Raw genomic sequence first — 26,298 nt, 5'->3', positions numbered from 1 at the left:
AAGAGACTCATTTTAGATAGAAGGACACCTACAGCATGAAAATAAAAGGTTGGAGAACCATTTACCATTCAAAGGTCGTCAAAAGAAAGCAGGGGTAGCCATCCTTATATCAGATAAACTAAAATTTACTCCAAGGACTGTAGTGAGAGATGAAGAGGGACACTATATCATACTTAAAGGATCTATCCAACAAGAGGACTTAGCAATCCTCAATATATATGCCCCAAATGTGGGAGCTGCCAAATATATCAATCAATTAATAACCAAAGTGAAGCCATACTTAGATAATAATACACTTATACTTGGGGACTTCAATCTAGCGCTTTCTACACTCAATAGGTCTTCTAAACACAACATCTCCAAAGAAATAGAGCTTTAAATGATACACTGGACCAGATGGATTTCACAGATATCTACAGAACTTTACATCCAAACTCAACTGAATACACATTCTTCTCAAGTGCACATGGAACTTTCTCCAGAATAGACCACATACTGTGTCACAAATCGGGTCTGAACCAATACCAAAAGATTGGGATCGTCCCCTGCATATTCTCAGACCATAATGCCTTGAAATTAGAACTAAATCACAAGAAAAAGTTTGGAAGGACTTCAAAAACGTGGATATTAAGGACCGTCTTTCTAAAAGATGAAAGGGTCAACCAGGAAATTAAGGAAGAATTAAGAAGATTCATGGAAACTAATGAGAATGAAGATACAACCGTTCAAAATCTTTGGGATGCAGTAAAAGCAGTCCTGAGGGGGAAATACATCGCAATACAAGCATCCATCCAAAACTAGAAAGAACTCACACACAAAAGCTAACCTTACACCTAAAGGAGCTAGAGAAAAACAGCAAATAGATCCTACACCCAGCAGAACAAGAGAGTTAATAAAGATTCGAGCAGAACTCAATGAAATCGAGACCAGTAGAACTGTGGAACAGATCAACAAAACCAGGAGGTGGTTCTTTGAAAGAATTAATAAGATAGATAAACCAATAGCCAGCCTTATTAAAAAGAAGATAGAGAAGACTCAAATTAATAAAATCATGAATGAGAAAGGAGAGATCACTACAAACACCAAGGAAATACAAACGATTTTAAAAACATATTATGAACAGATATACACCAATAAATTAGGCAATCTAGAAGAAATGGATCGCTCAGTGGTTGAGCATCTGTCTTCAGCTCAGGACATGATCCCGGGGTCCTGGGATAGAATCCTGCCTCAGGCTCCCTGGAGAGAGCCTGCTTCTCCCTCTGCCTGTGTCTCTGCCTCACTCTCTCTCTCTGTCTCTCATGAATAAATAAGATAAAATAAATCTAAAAAAATAGAATAAAATAAAATAAATTCAAGCTTTTCAATATCCCCCTTTGATTTCACTGGAACTGGATGCAAAGTTTTGCAGAACGTTGTGTGTACTGCTACGTTAATGGAATACTCATGGGTAGAAATAATACAATTGAAATCCAAAGTCCTGGTCTATGGGTAGAGAAGAACCCGGTACCTACAGCAGAGAGCAGGTGGCAGACCGGGAACTGGGGAGAGTTAAGGATCCAGCTCACACCATTGCTGTGTTCAAATGCTGAGCACAGTAGTCTCAATCCTAACGTGACATTCACGCCCTTTCAAGAAGTCTTTGGTGCATGCCTGTCTTCCTGACAGATTTATAGGAGGCCCCCCAGCAGCAGGGAGAAAACGAAAACCCTGACACTTTTTGATATCCAGAAGGGAAGAAAGAAATGCGTCCCTGTCCTCCTCCTCCCTGCGGCACCCCCCCACCCCCGCTCCCCTCTTGCCCCCCCCCCCCCCCCCCCCCCCCCCCGCAGATCAAAGAGGAACCTGCAGGAACTTAGCAGAGCCTGGCTGCTCTGGGGATGCTCTCAGAACCTGCTGGGCGCGTTGACAACACTGATGCTCCTGCTGGTAGCACCTGGCTGTCCTTGGACTGAACAGGAAAGCAGGGGAGCTTTGGCCTATTTCCCCATGATGTGAGGGAGAACAGTGCCCTAGGTATGTAACTTACAGAAGCCAAACAAGGTTTGGGGCCTGCAAAACCCATCCCATAGAATCAGTTCACGCTCAGCTGTGTGGAGGACACTTCCTCCTGAGTTATGGGGCACAGGGTAGGGGGGAGGGGCAGGAAGAAAGGTCCTTCAAGGCACAGTGATGGCCTGTTTGACCACGGTGTCTGTAAAGCTGGCTGAGGAAGCAGGTGTCTGCTCTCCGCTCACCTCTGGGGCTTGGCGACCATGACCCTACGGCTCAGCGACTCAGCCGATGCACACACATTACTCTTCATCACAATAAACGATACCAAAAGCCTTCACTCTCCTGTGTTAAATGGAAGTTACCATTCTTTTAAAAGCAATAGCAACAACACCAACAAAGCCATAAACTTTTATAGGAAATCAGAATATACATTAACAAGAATCTCTGCTCTCAAGAAAACACTACATTATCATCTGCCAACTTCCTATGAAGTTTCCCGATGGGAGGGGAAGCTGATGATTTACGGTGCACAGTAAAGAACTTTGCTTTTGGAGCTGTTTTCACCTGGGTTCTGTATTCTCTGCAGAAACAAAAAGGAAACCTTAAATTGGATTTCTGACACTGGCTGAGTGTTTTCAGCCTAAAAACTACTGAGTAGATTAATTCCAAACCAGGGCAGCAGAAGCACGATACCACTGAGAAGTGGCTGTTTCTGCAGGCTGCACCCGGACACCCCAGGGCCTTCCTCGGCCCCCTGTTCACCCTCCCTGGCTCCGCCTCAGCCCAGCAGCCACTCTGCACTCCCTGCCCGGCTGAGAAACGTGGGTGCATGGTCCTAGATCTACAAGTCTGAGGAAGGATGCCCAGCAGAGGCGATCCCCATTCCTGGCTTCTTGCACATTCCCAGAAATACTGTGGGCATATACAGGGACACGTACGTAGTCACCTCCTCTGAAACCGAAGACACTCAGCTATTATTAACAATATAATTCCTTTTCTTCTCGGCTTTTGCTACGTTGCCACTTCTACTGAAGTGCCAGTCACTTTGCCACATTCTCGAGGTCAGTGGCATCTGTCCTAGCCTCCTATTGCTATCACCCCAGATGACACCAGTGTCCATGTAGATGCACAGCACAGTGAACACCACGATATGTGGCCCCTGTCTCCTCTCTTCTGTGCCCTCGGCTCTATCAGCTCCTTCTTCATCCAAAATCTTAAAGGCCTGGTGTGCTCTGTGGCCATGACCTCCAGAATCTCAGCTGCCCTGTCTTTAACCTCAGTGAGCCCTCTAGACACTTGATCCCCCCACATTACCAGCCTCTATGGACTTTGGTGGCTGTCAGGCCTCTGTGATCAGTACTCCTTCCCCACACCCCTGTCGCATGGCACCCAGACTGCAGAGCCCTGTTCTCGAGCAATCCCATTCTTCTTCAACACCTAGATCTCTTCATCTGGATTTCTGCTGCAGGAAAACGGCTGGCCCAGCACACCATGTTGGCTTTCTTTCTTTTGTCTTGGCACCCCTTTCCTCTAGTTATCTGTCCGTGCAACCAATAAACAACTTTTGGGTCTCTTTGTCATCTTAAAACTATTTTTTGACTCAAACCTCCTCTCTAGATATCATTTATTTAAATTTGCCTCCCTTCACACTCAAGCTTTTTGAAATAATAGTTTACACTTGGTGTTGACTACAGTGCTGGTCCACTCTTCATCCCGTGGCCTGGTTCTTCTTCCATCAGGCCAATGTAAAGCCTTTGCTTTACCTGCCACCTTTCTAACATTTAACGTTGTTGATGATGCCCTCCATAATCATTTCTTCCCTTGGCTTCTGTGATACCATGCTCTGGTGTCTACCTTTTACTTCACCATGTATTTCTTTTCTGGATTCCTATATTTTCATGTCTTTTAAAATACTAGTGTTTTCCAGGCCTCTGATACTTAATACTGGCACCTGAGAAAACTCATTGAATTTTCTGGCTTCCACAATAATTTATACATAAATGATGCCTGACTCCATATGCCAGGCCAAGAAACCTATGCTGAGAATTAGATCACATTCTCTCTGCCCCTGCCCACCACCCCTCAATGGATCTCCATAAGCTCTTCAAACTCATCATGTCCAAAATGGTACTACTCATCAATATTTCCACAAAACCTGCTCATTGTCCTGTATCCCTTTCTAGAAAAATACAACCATCTTCACCTAACCATGTATTTCATATACCTCGGTGTTATGCTGAAATATTGTCCAATTAGTCACGAATTGGACTAATTGGACTAATTCTTCAGATCATAATTTATTAATCCTTTAAAGTCATGTCTTCTACTCTAAGTTAGAAGTTTATCACATCTCTTGTGGATTTCTATGATAGCTCCCTAACTAGTTTTTCTTTATTCATATCCACCTGCAGTCTAACCTCTGCTGGCCTGTCATATCAGTTGTTAAAAGTAAAATCAAAACAAAAAGTGCTACACCACCCATGCCACTCCCAAGTCCAAATTCCTCAAAGGTTCTCAATAGCCTGTCATCCTTTGATGAGCACATCACAACCCTCAGTGTCTGGTTCTTCTTCCTCTGCAACATGATTTCCAGCTAGTCACTCATATTTCTTTGGGGCCTCAGAATTATTTCATGCTTTACCAGCCCTTTTACATGTGCAGAGATGACTCTCTTTGCTTGGAAAGCTCCCCCAACTCTTTCCCTTTAGCTAACTTTGCATTGTCATCTAGCACACAAATAAAATCACTTCCTTTGAGAAGCACGATCAAGTCTGATGTAGATGCTGCCTCCTCTGTGTTCCCAGAGTACAGAGAGACTTACAATGTACTTTTAATTGACTTTCATGTGTCCACAGGAGCTAATCTAGTGCCTGGAACACATCAGAATCTCCATCAAGACTTGAAAAATGAGTTCCAAAGGCATGATGTGACACTTGTCCTTCTCACATTCTTAATGAAGATCCATTATCTATGAAATGGGAATTTGGTTAGTAAGTTTAGAGATCATATTTTCAAGTGGCCAACTAATTTTTAAGCTATTTTTATTCATAAAGGTGGCTTAACATTAAATGTCAGCTTAGGGGTTAATGATTGTTTCTGTTCGTAAACAATTCTAAATGTATGACAACTAAAGGTTTTTATAAAGTCACTTTCTTGGCAGCAAGACAGCAGCTGACATTTAGATTTATCTCCAAAAGTGTTTTTCTTCTTAGCAAACTATTGACGCACTGCCCTTAACATGAATGCTTCTGAAGGTGGGGTAGCAGGTGACTAATTAATTTAAGGCCATGTGAAAGGACTATTTTCTCTATACTTCTGTCCTTTGACAGCAGAGCTACTACTTCAGGAGATTTTTAGTATTGAAATTCAAGATATTGCAAAGGTTCTTATAGATTTAACTCTGCTAACAAGGTAAAGGTCTTTTAAAAAATTTATTCACTACATATAACTGGTTTATTTTAAGGCAAAAAATATATAGATTTAGGTAGCAATAAAATAGTAAGACAAAACAAGAACAAGTTTTCAAAATAATGTTAATTCTGGAACTTGAGAACTCTAAAATTGAAATGTGAAAAGGCAAGATTATCTCAAAAAACAGGAAACATTGACATTAAAAAGTAAAAAAAAAAAAAAAAAAAGTCTTAAGAATTTAAAAGGAGAGTTTCCCTGACGTTGACATTGATGATCATGCTTAATCAATCTGAAAGAGAAGAAAAATAGCTGTGCTAATTATAGACACTATACATTTCAGAGGAATTAAATTATCTACCTGACAAAGGTCCTTCAGTAACTTGGCTACCTTGCATAATGTACATCGATAGGGTTCTTGTGGGGGGAAGAGTTAGCAGTGTATATCAGATATTCTTTATACAGAAATGGTAATATTGTGTTAGATATAGAACATCGCAAACTTGGAAGAACACAGACATTAGTGAAATCAACTCTAAATATCAATCATTGACACCAAGTTCCTATTATATCATATGTAACATGGAATGAATAAGTCTTTATGAAAAGTCGGTATGACTTCTTTGGCATCACTGAGTCTAAGATTGTAATTACTCTCCTTGAAATTTTAAAGGAGGGAGTTCCACTGCGAAATACAGCAAGGGGTAAGAAGCTATGGTGGGAACTGCTGAGATATTTCAAAGGCGTCAAAACACAAGAGTGCCAGGGTTTGAAACTAGGAATCACTGTTGGTCCATGTGGTGCACTGATAAGATGGGAATTCGATTACCAAACCATTTTTTGAGTGCTTTAATATAAGAGGTTGACAAGCTAGTGGGAATTCAGAAAAGAGCTGATTGATTAACAGACTAAGGAAAATGATTTGTGAGACCAGATTATAAAAACTAAATATACTGTTCATTGACAAAGGAATTAGGTACTCAATGTAGACTATATATAAAATTTTTCAGAGAGTTATTTAGGAGGATATGATACACATTTCCAGAATTCAAAATGCATTGCCACAAAGGGGAAGAATTGTTTACAATACTCCCTGGGGGCAGTAACCATGAGTCTGGGTGTGAAATTGAATCACAGAAAATGTAGGCTCCGGATCTACAGTTTTCCCAATAGCTAGATCTATTAAATTGTGGAATGGCCTCACAGTGGACGTGGTGGAAAAGGAATGCCCTAAGTCATTTCACACCAGAGTGGACAAAGTATTCAAAGATATACCTTTGGAAAGAAATCTCTCTGATTGCTGTGATTGGCAGCTAGAATAATGAATGACCCACTCCGGCTTTCCATTTGTGCTTTTAGAAGTGTTATGTGTTTTTCACTGGGCATCTGCCTTCTATCGTGAATATACTCCTATCCCAGCTTTAGTTTTATGTTTATTATTTCAATATCTTTTGATTTTATTGTTTTAAAAGGCCTCTCATTTGTAAACCATTTGGTTTGCTTGGATTATATTTTATGAAAATCACACTTAGAAGTTAACATCCTGAGCTCTCTATAAGGAAACCATTTGGAGGATAAACCAATTACCAGTTACAATTTTATACTTGGAAGTATATACCTCTAGTCATTACTTGGAAGTGTATACATCTAATCATAAACTCATTGTCTTTGAAAGCTGATGAGAGAGCAGAAAGGAGTTTTCTTATAGTTTTCTTATTTTATCTATTGATGTCAATCTTGGAGTAGAATCTTTTATGATTAAGTCACTTTTGCATGCTTTATAAAACCCCAATCCTTTTGCTTATGGGCATTTATTAACTAATTCATATGACAATTTATGGAAAATGGATAGACTTAAAAAGAAGAGATATTTGGTACCTTTCACACATTGAAAATAGCTACTTAATCATTTATGTTAATCTCAGTTATGCATATATTTATATCTCCTACAACTCTTGACTATGTAAAAATACACTGTACATTTCAAACATATGCCAAAGAAACGAGGAACAAGTACGTTATCTTTGTGTCAATACTGCATCTCATGTGTGAGGTCCATTGGAATTTATTAAGGAATTCTCTCACAGTAAAGCTATTTCTTATGTCACAGATATTATGGCACTAAAGTAATGCTTACCACAATTCCAGGTTCGTTTTTATATCAGTTTCAGACTGCCTATTTTGGGAATACTTGCGGGGTGAATATATGGCATAAAGTATGTTCACAGTGAAGAGGGTCACAGAAGTGAAGAAATGGTGAAAGGAGGTTGTGGTTTGTGTGAATCTCCCCAACTTTCTCTTACATCACCTAACCCCTCCCCTTCCTGCCTTTTACATCCTAATAGGTCCTCTGCTTCTTCCATTTATCCTCAAAGCCCTGTCTCTAAAATACTCCAGGAAATCATGAAGGTAGCTTTGGGCAGTAAAATGCATAGAAAGGCTCAGAGTAGAATTTCTCAAACTCAGCACTACTGACACTTTGAGCTGGATAATTTTCCAGCTTCCTCCAAGGACCTGTACATTGTAGAATATTGTAGCTGGATAATTTTCCAGCTTCCTCCAAGGACCTGTACATTGTAGAATATTGACCAGAACTGCTGGTCTCTACTTACTAGATTCCAGTGGATTCCTCCCACGACCTCTGCTAGTTGTGACAACCAAGATATTTGTCTAATATTTCCAGATATTGTCTAATATCTTGGGGTTCAGAGGGGAAGAGACCACCCCTGGTTGAAAACCACTGCTAGAGCAAGGTGGGCAAAGGTGGGAGGGGCCAATGGTCGAACTTGCCTTTTGGTTCTTCTTCTTTTACACCTCCAGGGTTCTATGGAGAAGGCTGTTGCAAGAAGACGGGGCTGGAAGTGGTTACCGAAAACAAACCGTCAAGATCCAGGGCCATGTGGCATTAGGGAATGAGATTCTGAAGCTCTGTTTTGTGAAAACTCAACAATAGGTATAGCAGGCTAATGTACAGCCTCGTAAGAGGCACTCTATACCCCTTTCTGAGAATGTCCTAGGTACAGGTTTATATCTAATTCTATGGACCAATGACAGCAGGTAAAACAAGATGGCTTAAGACATACACACTTAGAGTGAGAAGCCCACTATCTAGGAGTATAAACGTGCATATTCTTCCATTTATTTCAGGGACTACATGCGACATGGGGACGCTGTATGGAGAATTGTAAAGGTTGCTTCCAATTTCTGTCTGTGAAGCTTCAGTGAACTGGCTAGTGTCAAAAGAAACGGTTATGAAAGTCTGGCAATAACAATTCATTCATTAGAATAGACACTGAGTGTCAACAACATGCCAGGAGCTTTGCCAAAGGGTTGGCATACAGAAATCAGTAAAACAGGCTCCTTGCCTCTGTGCAACTTGAGTGTTAGATTAACACGTACACAAGTGTCACAAATGGTCTTAGGTGCTAACTGGAAGAAGATAAGTCCTGTGTAGGCAGGAGGAAGTGGTCACTCCTGATGGGGGAGGGAGAAGAGGCCTATCTGAAGAGGGTGCTTGGAGAAGAGTGCTGATGGATCCGAAGTAGGCGAAAATCCTGCCCACCCACTGTGAGTCAGCATCTGCCCCAGCACATACTACCTGCAGTCTTTACAAGGTAACACTTTATGAGAAGGCTCAAGCTTGGAGTCGGAAGTTTCCCTGACAGCCCAGCACTGAGTAGTAGCGAGTCTGCATTCAAATCTCAGAGCCTTTCCAGAGCATTCCTTAAGCAAAAGAAGTGTAGGTTCACTCACAGAAGCTGTGGACATGCCACAACTCTTCTTAGAAATCTGTAGTGCTCAGTGTGGCTGGAGACCCAGGGAGAGATAAGCCAGGCTAATGCTAAGGAATGGAAAATGGTCTGCTGCTATGCTAGGGTTTGGAGGCTGTCATAGGCAAGGGGAACCCCTGAAAGGTCTAAAGTAAAGGAGTGGCCCATTTGTTTGGATTTGAGACTCAGATCTCTTAGGCTGATGTGGAGAGAAAGGAGGGGCTCAGTGCCAATCCAACAGGCAGAGGAACAAGGAAGAAAAGAGATCCTTGGGTGCTGCTCAAGGAAGAGACCACAGTCACCACATAGGCAGAGTGATGAGATAAAGAGAGATAAAGTGGCTCACAGAGAAAGAGTTAGGGAGTTAAAAAGGGAGCTGCACTTTTCAAAATACAAAGAGAAAAGATGATGTCTATACTCTCACTCTCAATGTTTTCCTCTGCTGCCCAACCACTCGGGGACAAAACAGGATATGACCTTGGTGGGACAGGAGCCAGCTGGGGGGGGCCTCCCCTCCCCAAGGTGCTGCCACGGCCACCCACAGAGGGAATGTGGCCTCCCCAAGAGGGACTACACCACACTCCTCTGCATGTCCTCCATCATCTCTGTTCCACCCTTGCTGATGATGCTGTTAACTGTTGTCTGAATTTCTCTTCAAAAGCTGACCAGGTCCCCTGAGTCCCCCAAAGTCCCAAGCACACAGCAGGTCCCCTTAATTCTTTGCAGGATCTGCTACTTCCAACCCCTCCTCGTAGTTACAGCATCTGAGTCTACACAGATGCATCAAATAATGCGTGTATTCCTTCGCTCCATTTTGATATTTGTATATCAAATATTGATATACATATATTTGATGTATATCAAATATCAAATATGATATTTGTGGTATATTCAAATATACCACATCTAGGGGCGCGTGGGGCTCTGTCGATGAAGCATCTGCCTTCAGCTCAGCTCATGATCCCTGCTTGAATCTAGAAATGAAGCTTGGTGGCAGACGTCTCCACCCAGAAAATCAGGGCAAGACTGGAAGAACCAATTATCACTTATTATGTATTTGAGGATAATGGGATACATTCTATATAAAGATTTTTCTTTTCCTTTGAACATATGATTGCTGAGACCACCAGTCTAAAGACGACGAGAAAGGAGTCATTCAAACCTGAAGTGTGTCCAGAAGCAGGGTTTATCCAATCATGAGAATAGAGAAAAAAAAAAAATAAGGTCAATAGTATACACGAACAAGACAAACTCACACAGGAAATGCTGGGGGATGGCCCTGCTGCAGGCTCCCAAAACATTATCATAATGTGTGATATTCTAAAGGCTAACACCGAGCAAACAAACAGGCACTCTTAAGTCTATCTTCTTTGTCATTACAAAAATGTTTTAAACAGCAAAACAGGAGAGATGTTCTCCTGACTGAAGGTCAGGACAATGGTATCTTCAAAAGGAAATCCGATTTACTGGGGCGCCTGCGTGGCTCAGTGGTTGAGCATCTGCCTTCAGCTCAGGGAGTGATCCTGGGGTCCTGGGATGGTGTCCCACATTGGGCTCCCTGCAGGTAGCCTGCTCCCCACTCTGCCTATGTCTCTGCCTCTCTCTGTGGGTCTCTCATGAATAAATTAATAAAATCTTTTTTTTAAAAATCTGGTTTACTGACAGAAGACTGGCAGTGAATGGGGATGGCCTTTATAAGGTAACAGAGATGCTTTGTTGTCTTTCCCGTGATTGTCTCACAACACAAATACTGTCTCTTAAAGTGGCTCCTCTCCTAATGCCTCCACAAGGAAAGTTAACTATGGAAGGTATGAACGAGCATGCTGTTTGATTTGAAGACAGTGTGGAATGAAGAGAACTAATTAATTAAGAGGTCTCTTTGTATGGGGCTGACACAGATTCACATTGATGCAAAGTGTGAATTAAGTAACAGGAACACTAGAGCTGTTTAGTGGTATTGGGCAGCACACTCTGCAGGTTGTTACAATATCTCAAAACTACATGGTGTATTTCCATTTTACAAAGTACTTTCCCACATCTTATCTCACGTCATGCTACTGTGTCCTGGGTACGTAGTGGGTGTTCATGGTATGTTCCAGAAACATACTGAACACTCGTTCATTTAGGAACTTTCACAAACACATGCAGCTTCAGCAAATGGTGAGGCGGGATAACAGACACGACGGGATGAAGGCTCGTTGTTGTCCCTGAAGTGCTTCTAGTCTCGGGACAAGAAATGTCAACATACAACCTAAGTGTCGTAGAACAGCTACTGTGAAGTCAATGCTATGAAAGTGGTGAGATGAGCAGCATACACGAAGTTAGGGATGGCATCATCAGAGGAAGAGTATGAAGTCTGGAGCTCCGCTTACAGACTGACCAGTCTTATCAAAGGAAATAGCTGGTAATGGGGTACCACATTAGAATCAACTGAGGAGCTTGTATAAATCAGACTTTTGAACATCCTTTCCCTGAGATCCTGATTCAGTAAGTCTAGAGTAAGTTCTGAGCACCTATACCAAAAAAAAAAAAAAAAAAAAAAAAAAAAAAAAAAAAAAGCAAGCCTTAGGTGGTTCTAATCCAAACTCTTGAAGAGTCATTTTCTTAGAACTGGGATGCTTCACGCTGTTTAAATTCCACTCTAAAACTGAAGCCTATAATGCCTTTGGTACATTTTCTTCCTTTTAGCTTTAGGATTTATCACTTTTAAATGCAAATAACCGGGGATGGGTAAGGCTTTCAGGTGTTAATCACTCAGTGACTCATTTCATACTCTCTGCTCGGCCTGAAGGATTCCCCACCTCTTCCTTGGGTAGGCTACCGCTCCCTCTGTGACTCATTTGCTGATCACGTTTTCTTTCCATCAGACATGGTTACTTTCTCTGTTCTTCCCTCCCACAACCTCTTCTTTTGCATTTCAGTTATTGCTTATTACATCACCTCTTGCTTAACTTTACTGTTTTGAGGACAGATCTACCATCTTATTTGAATCCCCAGGACCTAGCTTGAAACCTGACATAGTGATTTAGATACACAAGAAAACATGTAGAATAAGTGAGTGACCAAATTAATTAGAGAATTCATTTAAACCTGGCCTTCAGGAAAGATCTGCTAGTGGTTTTGATTTGTGAGGAAAGAACCTTTTGGGCAGAGGTGAGATGAGGTGGAAGATAGGGTTGTAGATGAAATGGGACACAAAAACAAGACTTTGACATTCTGCCTACAACTGGCTTTTTTTTTTTTATTTAAATTTTTAAATTTTTTTAATTTATTTTTTTTACAACTGGCCTTTAGAAACAACCATTTTATTTTCATATTGATGGTAGCATATATGTATATATTTATATTTTTGTTACATAAGGGAAGCTCTTACAAAAGACACAGAAGAAAATGGATCATTTACAGTTGTTCATTATAACTAACAAAAAAAATAGGTACTGTTCTGAAATTTGAATTTAGAGCTCTTTCTTTATACCTGTGATTTTACTTCAGAAATGATTTTTTTGGTTATGGCTCTGCATTTGTAAATTATTTGTAACAATTAAAAAAAACCCTTTCCTATCTAGGTTATCCTCATGGCTATATGAAATAAGTTTCTATTACAAATTTGTATTTCTTTCTTGTCTGTTCTAGAGATATCTATCATAGAGATTAAAATTCTAGGTGGCTCAGTGTCTTTTTCTCCTTGTAAAAATAGCCAGTTTTAACATTTCATGGGGAAAAAAGTTCTAGAAGATCACACTGAGTATTCCTGGTCTTGAACATCTATATGCTTCAGAGATCTGGCTTATCTTTGAGACAAAGGAGTACTTTAGGAGCTATTTGCACAGTGTTTTGTAGAATTAGGTGAGGAACGAATGTCTTCTTATGGCAGTGATACCAGGAACTTTACAAATCAAAATATCCTATGAAAATTAGAATTTTCATATTGAAGGTATATTTCAAGATATTTTCATGAACATTTCAAAACGGATGAAGGTGTGTATCTCAGATAGCATAATGGAAAAGACCCATTAGGGGTTTTTGACTTACTATTCCAAATCTGGCTCAGCGTATATGCAGGTTTCCAGTGAGGCACCAGAATCACACTACATAACTGCTCCTAGGCCTGACCTCACTGTGAGTCCAGTAATCTCCCCAGAGTTCACCTGGTTTAACATGCTGTACACTTACTGTTGTGTTCCTCACCTCCCCCCCCCCCCCCCAAATTCATATGTTGTAGCCTAATCCCCAGTGTGATGGCACTGGGGCCACTGGGTGGTGATTCAATCATGAATGGGATTAGTGCTTTAATCAAAGCAGCTCTGGAGAGTTCCCTCACCCCTTTGGTCCTGTGATGTGATAGCAAAAAGACAGCTAACTATGAGCCAGGAAGTAAGCCCTCATCAGACAACAAATCTGCCAGTGCCATGAACCTGACTTCCCAGCCCCCAAAACTCTGAAAATTAACTTTGTTTTTTGAAGCCATCCAGGCTATGGTATTCTGTTACAGCAATTCAGATGGGTTAAGACACAAGACATCTTAACCTTGGAATACTTTATTTTATTCTAAACCTCCAAAGATATTTTGATGGCAACAGTACTAATAACAGCTCCATGTGTTGTACATAAGGTGTACACCAAACCCATACACCTTACAGGTAATCATGCAGCAGCTTTATGATACAGGTGGATTCTTCCCAGTTAGCAAATGAAGCAGCAGCACCTTGGGCAATTTAAATGTGTGTCCTAGGTCTCACAGACAATACACAGATGTGAACTGGAGTGTTTCTGATTCATATATCCTTTGTCCTGTAAAGAAACCTCAAAAGAATCAAACGAATGGCTTTGGCATGTCTTAAGAGCCTAGAAAGCTCCTGAGGCCTGGGCAAAGAGCCTGAGAGTGATAGAATAATAGGACCCCAAAGACCTTTTTGCCATCAGTAAGAAGCCCCAAGCCTTTCCAGGTTATTTAATTTCTTTGTGAGAAACAGAGGACCCAAATCCTTGTCTGCCACGATATCACAGTTACAGGGTCCAAGGTAAGAACTGCTGAGGTTGGGCTGTTACTGATGCAATAAGATGCTCCTTGGGGCTAAAAAGACAGAATTCAGAATCAGAACACCAGCTTCTACAGTTCCCCTGACGTCTGACCCCAACAATGGCCCCCATGCATCCACCACATCTGCCCCTCCAATGCCCACTGAATCGTGCACCAAAGCAGCTAAGGTCCATTGGTGTGCTGGTATGACTGCAAATCTCTAGGGTCTTAAGTCTGGCAAAACACAGGAAATGGGTTGTTAGCACATCTTCTCTTTATGCATCTCTGGGGATTGCCTCTTATTGTTTTTACTCCAAACTCTCAGATGCATCATAGGAGCTTAATGAATATATGTTGGCTTGGCTCAATTAAACATCCTGAGTCCCACTTAGAACAATACCCTGTGATAGACCTTCAGGAATAAGCCACTCCCTACCTTCAAGGAGAGTGAGATATGTGATGAGGTTTTTATTGATTAAAAAAAAAGACTGGAAAGAAAGGCATCAAAATATTAAATAGAGGTTATATTTGAGTGATGGGAACTGGTTTTTTTCCCCTTTTTTGTTACTATTCTTATATTTCCCAAAGTATCTGGAATGTGTCTACATTATTTTTTGTTTGAAAAACCATAATGTTAATAAAGACCAACAATCTGGGTGCCTGATGGGAGGGAAAATGCATATGTGGTTGAGGAGTAAGGACAGGCTGTAGCTTTGACATTGAATGCTTTGACAGAGGAGAGGAAAGCTTGGATTTTTGAAGACAGGTAGAGCTACAAATATGCAAATAAAATACCAGGGGTTAGAGGTGGAAAATCCTGAGGTATCTTGTTCACCAGGGAATAACACTGTTTGTCTGGAATGAAAAACGTGTAGGGAGAAGAGAGAAATGGATGGAATATTAGCTTGGGAGCAGAACATAGAAGGCTCTCAGTATCAGAATGGGGTGAGAATGGACCTGAGATTCATAGGAAATAAGAAGTCATTCACTAGTTTTCAGCCAGAAAATGATGTGGTCACAGCTCTCCCTTTAGCAGGCAAATATGTTCAGGACAGATTGAAGGTAAGGGAGACATACCAATCTGAAAGTGATCAGCAGGACCCAGTCAGGAAGCGATGATTACTTGATTATTTATTCATGTATCTCTCTCTTTCAGAGGTGGTTCTATGCCTTTTTAATCTCGCTTTTTGATTTTTTTTTTTTTTGCCTGCCTGCCTGACTCCATTTTCAATGGCAAAATAAGGAAAGAGTCATTTTGAATCTGTAGCTCAATATTTTCACAGGTGACAGAGGCAATATTGAATGGAGGCCAGCCTTAACTGATAAAGGGAACATTAAAGGTAGGTGTTTTCAAGACTAGATGAGTCCTGTCTATATGATTAATTTCTAATTCCTTTGTTCAGCTGGGAGAGGAGACTGAGTTTCCCTAAAGATCCAGAAATCTTCACCTTCCCAAAGTGGCTGATCCTACAGAGAGGGAGCAGCTCAACCAGCTCTCCTCAGAACCAGGAGCTGGCTGGGACTGAGTTCCCAAGGACTGTTACCAAAATGACAAAAGCATAAATCATGTGGGTTTGGCCGCTTCTTGGAGCACACAGCTCTCTCTGCTAGCTCTTCTGTGGGGAAATCCTTCTGTCGGTATTCCTGCCTCACTTCACAGATATGGGAGCATCAACAAACATTTTCGGTCTCTATCATCACACATTTCTTCCTTTTATCACTTCTATCCTCCTGTTTTTCCTCCACCACATTCCCTTCCCCCATTTCTCTCTTGGGCTGCCTGCCTTTGCCTCCAACCATCCAGAAAGGTCTCAGCTCCCTCCACTTCCTGGCACATCTGCTATGCAAGGTGGGCTTGCAGTCTGCCATCCGTACTGGCTGTCCTGCCTGTTAGTGACTATTTGTGACCAGACCTATGATCTTCCATGCAGTAGGAGGGGCATGTAAGCATACCCCAATCTCTTCTACAGACTCCAGACTCCTCAAAATAGCCCCTGGCTGTGAATTTACATTGTAGGAGTAGCACAGTGACTCTGGCTTTAGGTCCCTGGCAAGTTCTCTATTCTAGTTTTACAAAAACGTCTTGAGCTTTGGCATTTCTTGGACCACCATTAATAAAGCTGCTATTTTGGTCATTTTTTGGCTTCTTGTCTCTCTTTTCTACTGGCTAGAATAAAGAAAGTATAATAGGTGGTCAGCAACTGTAACCTCCAATGCTTTGAATGAACTCATCAGGTTATTCTGAAATGTCTTGCATTTAGCCAATCCCCTCTTCCAGGGTGATTCCCCTGTCTCGGTCCAATGGAGGGGAACAGAATATATGAATGTGATTCCAGGATATGTCACTTTGGCATAAAGAGTTTTTTGAGCTGAAGGCAGTTGAGACACAGGCAAGCTCCCTGCTCTGTGCCTAGAAGCAGGATACACATCTGTGAAGGGGTCCCCATGCCATTCTCTACCAGGAGGGACAGAAGTTAATCACCAGGGACAACTCTGGACCCTCACCAGCCTAGACGGATGCCAGTGTACAGAGCAAACTGACAGCCTGGCCCTGGCTTCCAGTAGACCCACCATGTATTTGCCTTCCCACTGTCGGCTGCCTTGCAAACTCAAAGTCCTTTTCCTTCATCTTGTCACCTCTCTGAAAATGCACTGTTCATAAGATGTCATCTAAACTCCAGTTACAGCCATCCCTCCTTAGTTACTTATCATTGAGTGCTCCCCTAGGTATGTAAGATGCATGTGTTCATAAACTCCTTTTTCTCTTGCTGTTCTGTCTTCTGTGTGTCTACTCTGCAGAGAACCTGGGAGGTCAGAGGGTTAAATATTTCCCTTCTTCTCTTTCACCAGCAACCCCCAAGGGCATGAAGTTAAGCACCCCTCCTCCCTGTGGACCCTGGATGTCCCACACACATTTCGTCACCTATGCCCACTGCTTTATAATCATGTGCCTTCCTCCCTCACAGAAATATCACTTTCTTCTTATTATCCACAGTAAGTTCTCAGAAATATTTGTTGAATTTATAAGTGAACATTAGGTAGAGATATTTTTTACTGAGGTTCGCTTCATAGCTTTTTAAGAAAGAAATAGTGCTCTGTTTTAAGCCTATCTTAAATATGCAAGCCTTTTCTAATATTGTTGAATAGCTTTTTCATTTTTTTCTCTTTTTCTCCAGCTATCAAAATATTAGTGCATCAAAGAGCACGGTTATACAGCAAAAGTTATAGGTATATAAAGAGGCACAGTCCTTTAAAGTTACTACAACTTTCATGTTCTCAAGGACAAAAGTTTACTTTGTAGTCTGCTCGCAGAATTAAACCCTAGATAAACAGGATGCTGGACTCTTCAAGTGTCATTAGGCTGCCTGCCTCCCTCTCAAAGCTGGAAATGTGTTTACTCAGCACACAAGGAGTCATCTGCTCATGTGATTAGCACATGGGGTTTATGAGGAAAATTAATTACAATACTCAAGGATTGATTCAAATACTATGTTAGAAATGACTAGTCAACATGGAAGAAAACTTTCCCGAAATCAGAAAACACCCATGGACAATATGTGTGGGGCTCTAAGCTGCCTCTATGGACCAGAGGACACCATAGAGGAGACGTGAGGGGAGTTTATGTACGATTTTAGATACATTTTTTCTGTGGAGGGTTACAGCTTTCATACCTCCTGGAGAGCACCCAAGTGTGAGCTCTCTGACCACAGGGAAACCCATAACCTGTCCATGTTTACTGTCACATTTGTAGAGTTACATAATCTATGTTCCTTGCCTCCCTTGTAAAATAAGAGGGTTGACCTAAGTACTAGATCTCAAGGATACTGCAGCTCTATTCTTGAAACCAGCCTTCGTGCAATGCATGGTTTCATAGCAACAGACTGATTAATTACGATGTGGCAGGGCCTAAATGGAACACTTCATATGTTTAATCCTCACAGTGACCCACAGGGTTGGATGCTGTTACCTCTTCCTCAACATCAGGACTGGGCTAAATTATAAGTTCTATGAGGGCAGGAACTGTCTGTTTTATTCACTACTCTACTCCGTATGTGTCACAGTGCACGGCACATAACAAGTGCTCAATAAAAAGCTGCTGAAACATGCACTGAGGCTAATGCATGACTAGCAAAAATGATCAGGATTAGGCATTAGGGCCAGATATCATGATTGTGAGATTTCATTCCACCTCACTTCTTTGTCTTCTGTTTCCTTAATCCTTTTTTTTTTTTTTATCTATGGGCTCCTCTTCTGCTCCCTATACCCACCTCCGGCAGGACCTCAACTTCCCCCAGATTCCCTTCATCCACAGTTTGCTTCTGGATCTATCCGTACCCTTTGAGAAATTATCCATTGTTCTAAGATTACATTAAATTTTGCTCTTCAGTCATGAACTCGATTAAAGTCCTCATTATGTGTTCAGGTTTTAGAAAAGCAATCTGATTAAAATGATGAATTCACTTCAAAATGCTCTACGTAATTAGTGAAATTTTAGGGCATTTGTAAAATTTCAAGTAACATTTATCTATCCTTGCCTACAAAGTGATGCAACAATGAGACTCTGTCCTTAACAATGTGCATTTCGACCCACATCCACTCAAGTTCCTACTAGGCTTGCTTGCAAACTTGGCAGCCTACTACACCGACACTTACCTAGGGCTTTCAGAGCACGGATTTGTCTCACCTGCTCAGCTCCCCTCCTGTTTGGTTTTCTTTTTTATTTTTTCTTTAAGATTTATTTGTTTATTTGAGAGAGAGAGAGAGAGAGAGAGAGAGAGAGAGCCCTCAACTGCACATGGAGGGGGGAGCAGCAGGAGAGTGAGAGAATCTCAAGCAGACTCCCCACTGAGTGCGGAGCCCAGTGATCCACAACCCTGAGATTATGACCTGAGTCAAAATCAAGAGTCTGACACTCAGCTGACTGAGCCACCCAGGGACCCCTGATCCCCCTGTTTGACACTGACCATGCCCCTGGTTTTCTCTCTGAACCACTTTTTGTTTGAAGTCTTGTTGGGACTTTCTTTGTTATCTAGACTTAGCTGACTCTCTAAACGCTGGAACATTTGAGAGAGATACACAATGAGATAAGCTGAGATGAAGATACAAAATCTCCTTTCTTATCCTGAGAGGAGTTAGGTGCTGTCCTCATTCCCTCTCTTATGTCTGCTCCCTTCCAGCAGCCTGAATTCCAAGACACCAAGAGAATTATTACTGTCAAAGGAAAGAGGTCTTCTCTTTTCTGTTTCAGGGTCTTATTATTTGCTGTTCTTTTGCTCAAAGTACTTCTGCCATGGCTTCTTGTGGGTACCTCCTGCAAACCTTCCAGGCACAGTGCAAATTTCACACCCACAGACCTTCCTTGACATGCTAGCCGGACTGGGCTCCTCCCCTCATCACTCTCCATTATATTACTCACTTATCTTCTTTCCTGCTTTAACTGAACTTCAAGTAATTTGTTTGTAAATATATACTGACTTCCCTATTTACTTATGTGTTTATTGTCTGTTCTTTCTGCTGCCATGTGAGATTCTGAGGGCAGAGACTCTGCCTGTATTTTTCACTACTGTGTCCCCAGGGCACTGGGCTGAGCCAGGTCTAGCTCACAGTAGGCATTTAATGAACATCACAGCTTTTATAGCACCAAACCTCCAGGACGGTATATTCCTAAGGAAGAAACTGATGGAGACAGCTCCTCTGTGATCACCACCCTGACCTTGACTGTCCTTGGCTTCACACACAGTCCTGGCTGTATGGCCAGAGCACCAATAGATGTTCAGAATGTCCAGCAATGTTTATGACTGTGAAAATTAAGACATAATTTCCACACATTTTACAAATAAAGTGAATAGGGTTCTTCACTCTCCAGCTTTGTCTGAGATTTCAACTTTGGGTAATCAGGAAATGAACTCCCCACACCATTAGTTTGTTTTTGTTCAACCAATGGGTTAAGTTTTAGATGAACAAAATTGGAATCTGGAAAAGTTGTTATAATTGAGAATCTTGTTCAACTCCTTGGTTTTATTCCCCTTTTTCTTCTCTTCCTCCTCTTCTTTTTTCCCTTCATCCTTTTCTTCTTCTATTTGAAATAATTATTTAAAATATAAAATCATGTTTCAAACAAAATTATAACACATGAACTACTCCTAGCTAAAAATAAGTGATCTTGATCTTAACCATTACTTTCCTACCTTTTGCTGGAATGAAAAATTGACTACAGATGTATCCTGGACTTGGTATTCCAAACACATTATGAGCACAGACCATGTAAATTTGCTTCCATTGCACAGGGCTCTAATGGTCCTGGACACTTGACATTAATAGCCTCAGGGAAAGTCCTTTACACCTTGAATGCCATGGAGGTATGAGGAAGAAAGAGGTTCCATGGGAAGAAGAGAGATGAAAAGGTAGAGATGAGAAGGGAGGTGGTAGGGACCTAACCGATGGCTACCTGCCATCTTCTGAGACCACTCTGTCTCCTCAGGATCTATTCTCAAGCTCAAATTTTCCTAGAACCTATCATGCCTTAAGGTAGGGATTGCAAAGCAGCTGCACTCAAACCTTCGAAGTTTTGTGGGTCTGAGTAACATTATAAGAATAATAATTTAGATACACCTAAAGAGGGCTTGCCATTTTTAATCTCCTTGTCTCTGTATTAGCTTATAGTTGGTCAACTTTAGGTTTTAAGCCCAGTCTCTGTAGCATATGACTTTATAAACACCTCTTTAAAGTCTCTGCAAGTACAACATAAACACAAGTAAAATGATCTTCCCAATACACTCCTCAAGCCATAGTGATCTGTCCCTGTTGAATAAGAACCAAATGGAATAGTTTTATCCAAAGCCACACAGATGTACAGTCTATACACACCCAAAGGGTAAGCTCATTCTACCTCTTGGGATTCAGCCACCAAAGCACTTTGGCTGTAGGTGATCATATTTGATGCCAGAAGCTTCTAAGAGCAGTAAAGGAGCCTGGAGCCCTTCCCAAAGAATTGCAGACCAAGCAGTCAGTAGGGAAATACACAAAGAAGTTATAATTATCCTCATTCCTAAAACCCACGACTGAATGTCCTGGTGGAGGTGAAAAAGAAAGAGAGTAGAGCAATGCCAGTCTCTATGCAGACCACAGAGGCTGTTCAATAGGCCAACTACTACTGGCTAGTGAATGAGTGATGAGCCTGCACCATAACTCCAAATGCTCCAACCGGAGAATCCACTCTTTCCCAAATCCTACCTATATTCCTTTTCTAAAAAAAAAAAAAAAAAAAAAGAGTTAAGGTGTTTCTACCTGACTTATGGACCATTCAATTTAGTCATAACCAAAATTTTACAAAAAGTATTTCCATTAGCAAAAAGAATGCTTGATATTTTAAGGGAAAAGAGGTCCTCCACTAAGCCCATCCATCATCATTCCAACATGCCAAGCCTGCTTTGTCCACGAACAGCAGAGGATAGATGTATCAATGGATACATTAAAAAGAAGAAATGTAGGAAATAACAGTTCACACTTCAAATTGAATGTGGAGCAGCACTGTGTGTTTCTGATAATGTAAATCTTGCTTGATGGATTATTTTCAAATTAAAACTGGAACCAGTGTCACTTCATGCTATTTTTTCATCTATTCTGAGGTAGAATTCACTTAGTGTTTAATAACTCACTATAATGCAAAAATTTAAAAAAAAAACCAACAACCAACCACCCACATTAGATATAAAAAGTAAGATTTTCTTCCTTTCTAAATTTAACTCACAGAAGGAGAGCAAAAACACTAACTGACCCCATCATAGCACTGTGTTCTATGTTGACATCCACACATTGAAAAGGGATGTAGCCCACCTGAATGGGAATATAATGTGTCTGTCGGAAAACAAAAGGCAATACGCTAGGAACACATGAAGGATTCAGGGATTTCTAAGATAACATATAGGTAAAATTATCCCAATGTGTCCCTGAGCTTAACCCATAGAGCCCAGTACTTCTGCTTCATTGCTCATTGTTCTCACTCACCACTGCTTTGTAATTGTCATCCTGACCAGATTATAAACTCTGGGGGATTCAAGAGCCTGTCTGTCCTGCTCACCTTTGTTTCTACTATACCTGTCAGAGTGTCTGACAATGAGCAGGAACTTGACAGTGTCTTGTTAATGACTGATTGAGTAAAGCAGACACCTGGTGGCGTTTAACCCAACAACTAGAATTAACTACAATGTAGATTTTGATGCAATATGAGGTTGAGCAACTTCTAATAGAACCATTTAGAGTTGGGAATGGTGGCTGGCGTGGTTGAGGAGAGGTGAGATCACATGCAAGCGTGAGTGTAACAAACAGTATGAAAACTCCTGGGTCTGGACTTAGGCTTTAGGATTTTTAAGACACTTGCTAACTCTGAGGCTCTATGATCATAACATAGACCCTTCCCAAATTTGGGTCATCACTTAAACTAGAATCATTCAGACCCTTCTCTGTGGTTGGAATTAAATAGACAAATTTTTGAACCAAAGATGGTCAACTCTCAAGTGCCTTTTTTTTTTTTTTTTTTTTTTTGCTGTACATTTATCCTACTTCAGCGAATCAAAGGTAACACTGCTTTACTATCAACTACTTTACTTTTCCTATTTACTGTGCTTCCTTTCAAAAGGTGGACCCAGGGCAGCCCCGGTGGCGCAGCGGTTTAGCGCCGCCTGCAGCCCGGGGTGTGATCCTGGAGACCAGAGATCAAGTGCCACGTCGGGCTTCCTGCATGGAGCCTGCTTCTTCCTCTGCCTGTGTCTCTGCCTCTCTCTCTCTCAGTAAATAAATAAATAATTCTTTAAAAAAAAAAAACAGAAAACAAAGCAAAAGGTGGACCCAAGGGTAGACTTAATAGCTCCACATGGTATTCACTGAAGAAAGCTTCACCTTATTGGTGTAAGGTAGGAACAAACCATACCCAGAATTAATAAAGTTCACCCTCCCACTACCACATTTAATCACAGAAAGTATCTCTCTACTTCATGAAACCAGTGTCTGCTTTGAATCACAGGATTTAGGCTACTTACCACAAAAGAATAATAAATCTTGAATCCAGGTTTAGCCACAAAGTAGTCATCAGACTTGAATGTTATTTTAATTTGGTTTGTTCTTGATGTTATCCTTGGGGGAACTTCCTTGTGTCCACACCACCGTCCTCTAATTATGGTACTGGTTTCAGATACATCTTCAACTTCCACAAAATCATACCTAGTTTCAGTGTGACATAAACACATTTTGATTACAGTAGACTTTGAAATGCATACTTCCACTGAGAAATTAAAACTAACATATGTGATTTCTCATGACCTACCAGCTAAAAGGAAAATTAAAGCCCACCTAAATTTTTAAAGGAAAGCTAGTTTTTTGGGTTAAGTTTTTCAAATTCAAACTTCAATAATCTGAAAGAACCCTTATGCACATTTAGCTATGAGTATTTTGAAGTCATCAATAATCAAAATGGGCCACTTTCTGAGTATGTTGCTTTTAAGGGTTTCCTAGGAAAACTAGTAACTATACTAGTAACCTACTAGTATAGATTATAATAACTCTAACCTATTGTTATCTATTATCTTATTTTTGGAGATAAAGCTCTGATTGTATGTCCAATTATTTATATAAAGTTTTTCAAACAAATTCCCACTTTGAATTAATTCACCACATTCAGTGCTTCCTTAAGAAATGATCTGTACCTATACAGCATACGGAATTAGCATTATGTTACATCATCTCATTACAGAAAATAAATGGTAAAATTAATCATTATTTTCTCTTTTTGGAAGCTGTCTTATGAAGAATCATATCATAAAATATAACAGTTATCATAATGAAAAGCATTATGACTTTGGGGAGGGATATGCCAATAACCATTACTGGAAACATCTGGGCTGCTTAAGCCAGGGTGTGAATGAGCTGAAGACCCCAGGTTCAGCTTTGACGTTGGTCAGAGGAACATGGAATGCCAAGGTTGAGGATATGGGGAGGTCTCTCTTGGAATGTTCCATATAACCTTTCCATCGCACAATAGAGCATCTCCTAGGGATCATCTAGCTTATTTTCAGACACCCCAAATCTTGGGACGTTCTACCTGGTAAGCTGAACTCCCTGCCTCTCGTCTCTGGGCATCTGTGTGTACCTCTCCCCAAATGACTCAGGATGTTAAAGTCACAGAGCAGAGGATGAGCATGCAGGGCGAGCCATGGCCACAGCCTTGAGGCACTCTGTATTTTCTGTGACGACTTCCAAAAGGAATCAGCCTGCGAGACCTCACAGGTGAACGTGGAGAGAATCCACTAGGCACAACAGAGCTCTTAGCAGATCGGGCAAGGTAATCTACGGAGCATGTGAGCTTATCACCCCTTGCCCAACTATCCAATATTGGCATTGTGACCTCTGTTCACTGATGGTGACTTATAGGCTCTTAAGTCCTCTGCCTCAGTTTCCTTATCAGCAAAATAAGAGGTTTACACAAATTTACTGGCTGGATATCTTTTGGGTGCTGTGTAAATTAATTACTTAATGTTTATATGGTGCTTGGAAGGTGAAAAGCACTCACAAAGAATCATTATTCAAGCAATAAAATACTATAGTATAAACATCAAGGAGGCTTTGGAACAGATGGTAGGAAATCAATTGCATTTCATTTTATATATAATATGTGTAAATCATAGTTACTGCACAAAGCATGAGTACACTTGCAACTTTGTTAATAATGCCATAGGTCACTTTCTTTCTTTCTTCCTCTTTCTTTCTTTCTTTCTTTCTTTCTTTCTTTCTTTCTTTCTTTCCTTTGAAATACATTAGTGTAATTTTTACTCTGGATGAAGTTAAGAGACCATCACTTTAATTCTTCCGAAGGGTCAGAGGCTGTGCCCTGTTCTTTCCTGTCTTCCTCTCCCCTGTCCCACCTCTGACTCCTCCACCAGCCGCCAAAAATTTGGAGAAGCAACTGGATTTGATGAAGGGTCGACAATGGAAACCACCGTGGCATCTTCTATCTTTAAGGCCTGGATGCTGCAAGAGCTCACTCCCTACGGGATCAAAATCCTAGCTCAGCTGCAGAGACCTGCCTTTCCTTCTGGGTCATCGTCACCTTCTACAATCTTCAAAAAAAATTTTTTCCCCATCATCTCTGTTTCCAGCACAGAAAATTAGTTCTCTTTTCAAGGTTGAAAAGACACAAGACCTGCTGGAGTTTGTTGTCTGTAAATATTAACCTGCTCTTTCTGCATGTATCTCTCTCTGCTCTCGGCATCCCTTACTCTCTGTGGTCCTGGAAAGTAGTCCTCACTGCTGTTATTCTTGAAAAAACAGCAACATAATAAAAGCTGTCAGCATAATAAACATGCAACAAAGGGTAATCAAATTTGAGGCACCCTCTTTTTATTATTCAAAGGGAAATAAACCTGCTGAAAGAATAAGCAGTTGAGCAGTGCATTGGCAATGCAGAACAAGTGCCTGCAGTAAAGGAGAGAGAGAAAAAAAACATCCTCCCCAGCCTCATACGTGCTAATTAAGTGACTATGATGCCATGAGCAGACAATTCAAGGAGCAGCCAGGGCTTTCTTGGATAAACATGCTCAGAAGGGAGAAGGTCATCAAGCAGAGTTTCCGTCTACCGCTGACCCAGAAAGGACGTGAAACAGACCATCGGAGGAGCTCACAGACCCTGGACTTGACAGCTCTTTCTTACTCAGACCTGAGGCCTATGATTCCAGGGAAAGGCCCTGACAGGGTCCTCGCCATCACCCTCTCCCAGTGTGGGGGGCACGGGGAGCGTCAGGACGGTACCTCGTTTGGTCACAACAGCCCTGTGGGTTCCTGGAGCTGCGCTGGGCCGGGTGCTCTGCACCTAAGCCCGTGGCAGGCGGCACCAGAGCCACAGCGCGGGGTCGCCGGATGCAGCTACCTGCTCTCAGGCGCGTCTACCTGGCGGAGGCCCGGCCAGGGAAGGTGGGTCGTGCGGCCCGGGTCTGGCGGCCATGGGCCTGGGCTCTGTGAGAAGCACCAGGCGGTCGTGCCCTGGGGCGTGATCTGCCAGGATGGACACAGGGGCTTTTGGAAAAGAAAAAGAAGGGAGACCTTCCTTGGGTGGGA

General features: G+C 41.5%; 1 protein-coding gene across 3 annotated transcripts in view; it reads right to left on the bottom strand.

Moving 5' to 3' along the window:
- The window catches only part of PDGFD (platelet derived growth factor D), a 224,167-nt gene that overhangs the window by 45,897 nt on the left and 151,972 nt on the right, over positions 1 to 26,298 (bottom strand). For all 3 annotated transcript variants that reach the window (XM_041770305.1, XM_041770304.1, XM_041770306.1), the window contains exon 3: positions 23,232 to 23,412. In XM_041770305.1, the coding sequence (XP_041626239.1) occupies positions 23,232 to 23,412 (181 nt within the window). The remainder of the gene's footprint in view (positions 1 to 23,231; positions 23,413 to 26,298) is intronic.

Source organism: Vulpes lagopus, chromosome 10 (genome assembly GCF_018345385.1).
Source record: "Vulpes lagopus strain Blue_001 chromosome 10, ASM1834538v1, whole genome shotgun sequence".
Taxonomy (NCBI): domain Eukaryota; kingdom Metazoa; phylum Chordata; class Mammalia; order Carnivora; family Canidae; genus Vulpes; species Vulpes lagopus.
The sequence above is the reverse complement of the archived record's forward strand: the minus strand, read 5'-3'. Positions and strand labels throughout refer to the sequence as shown.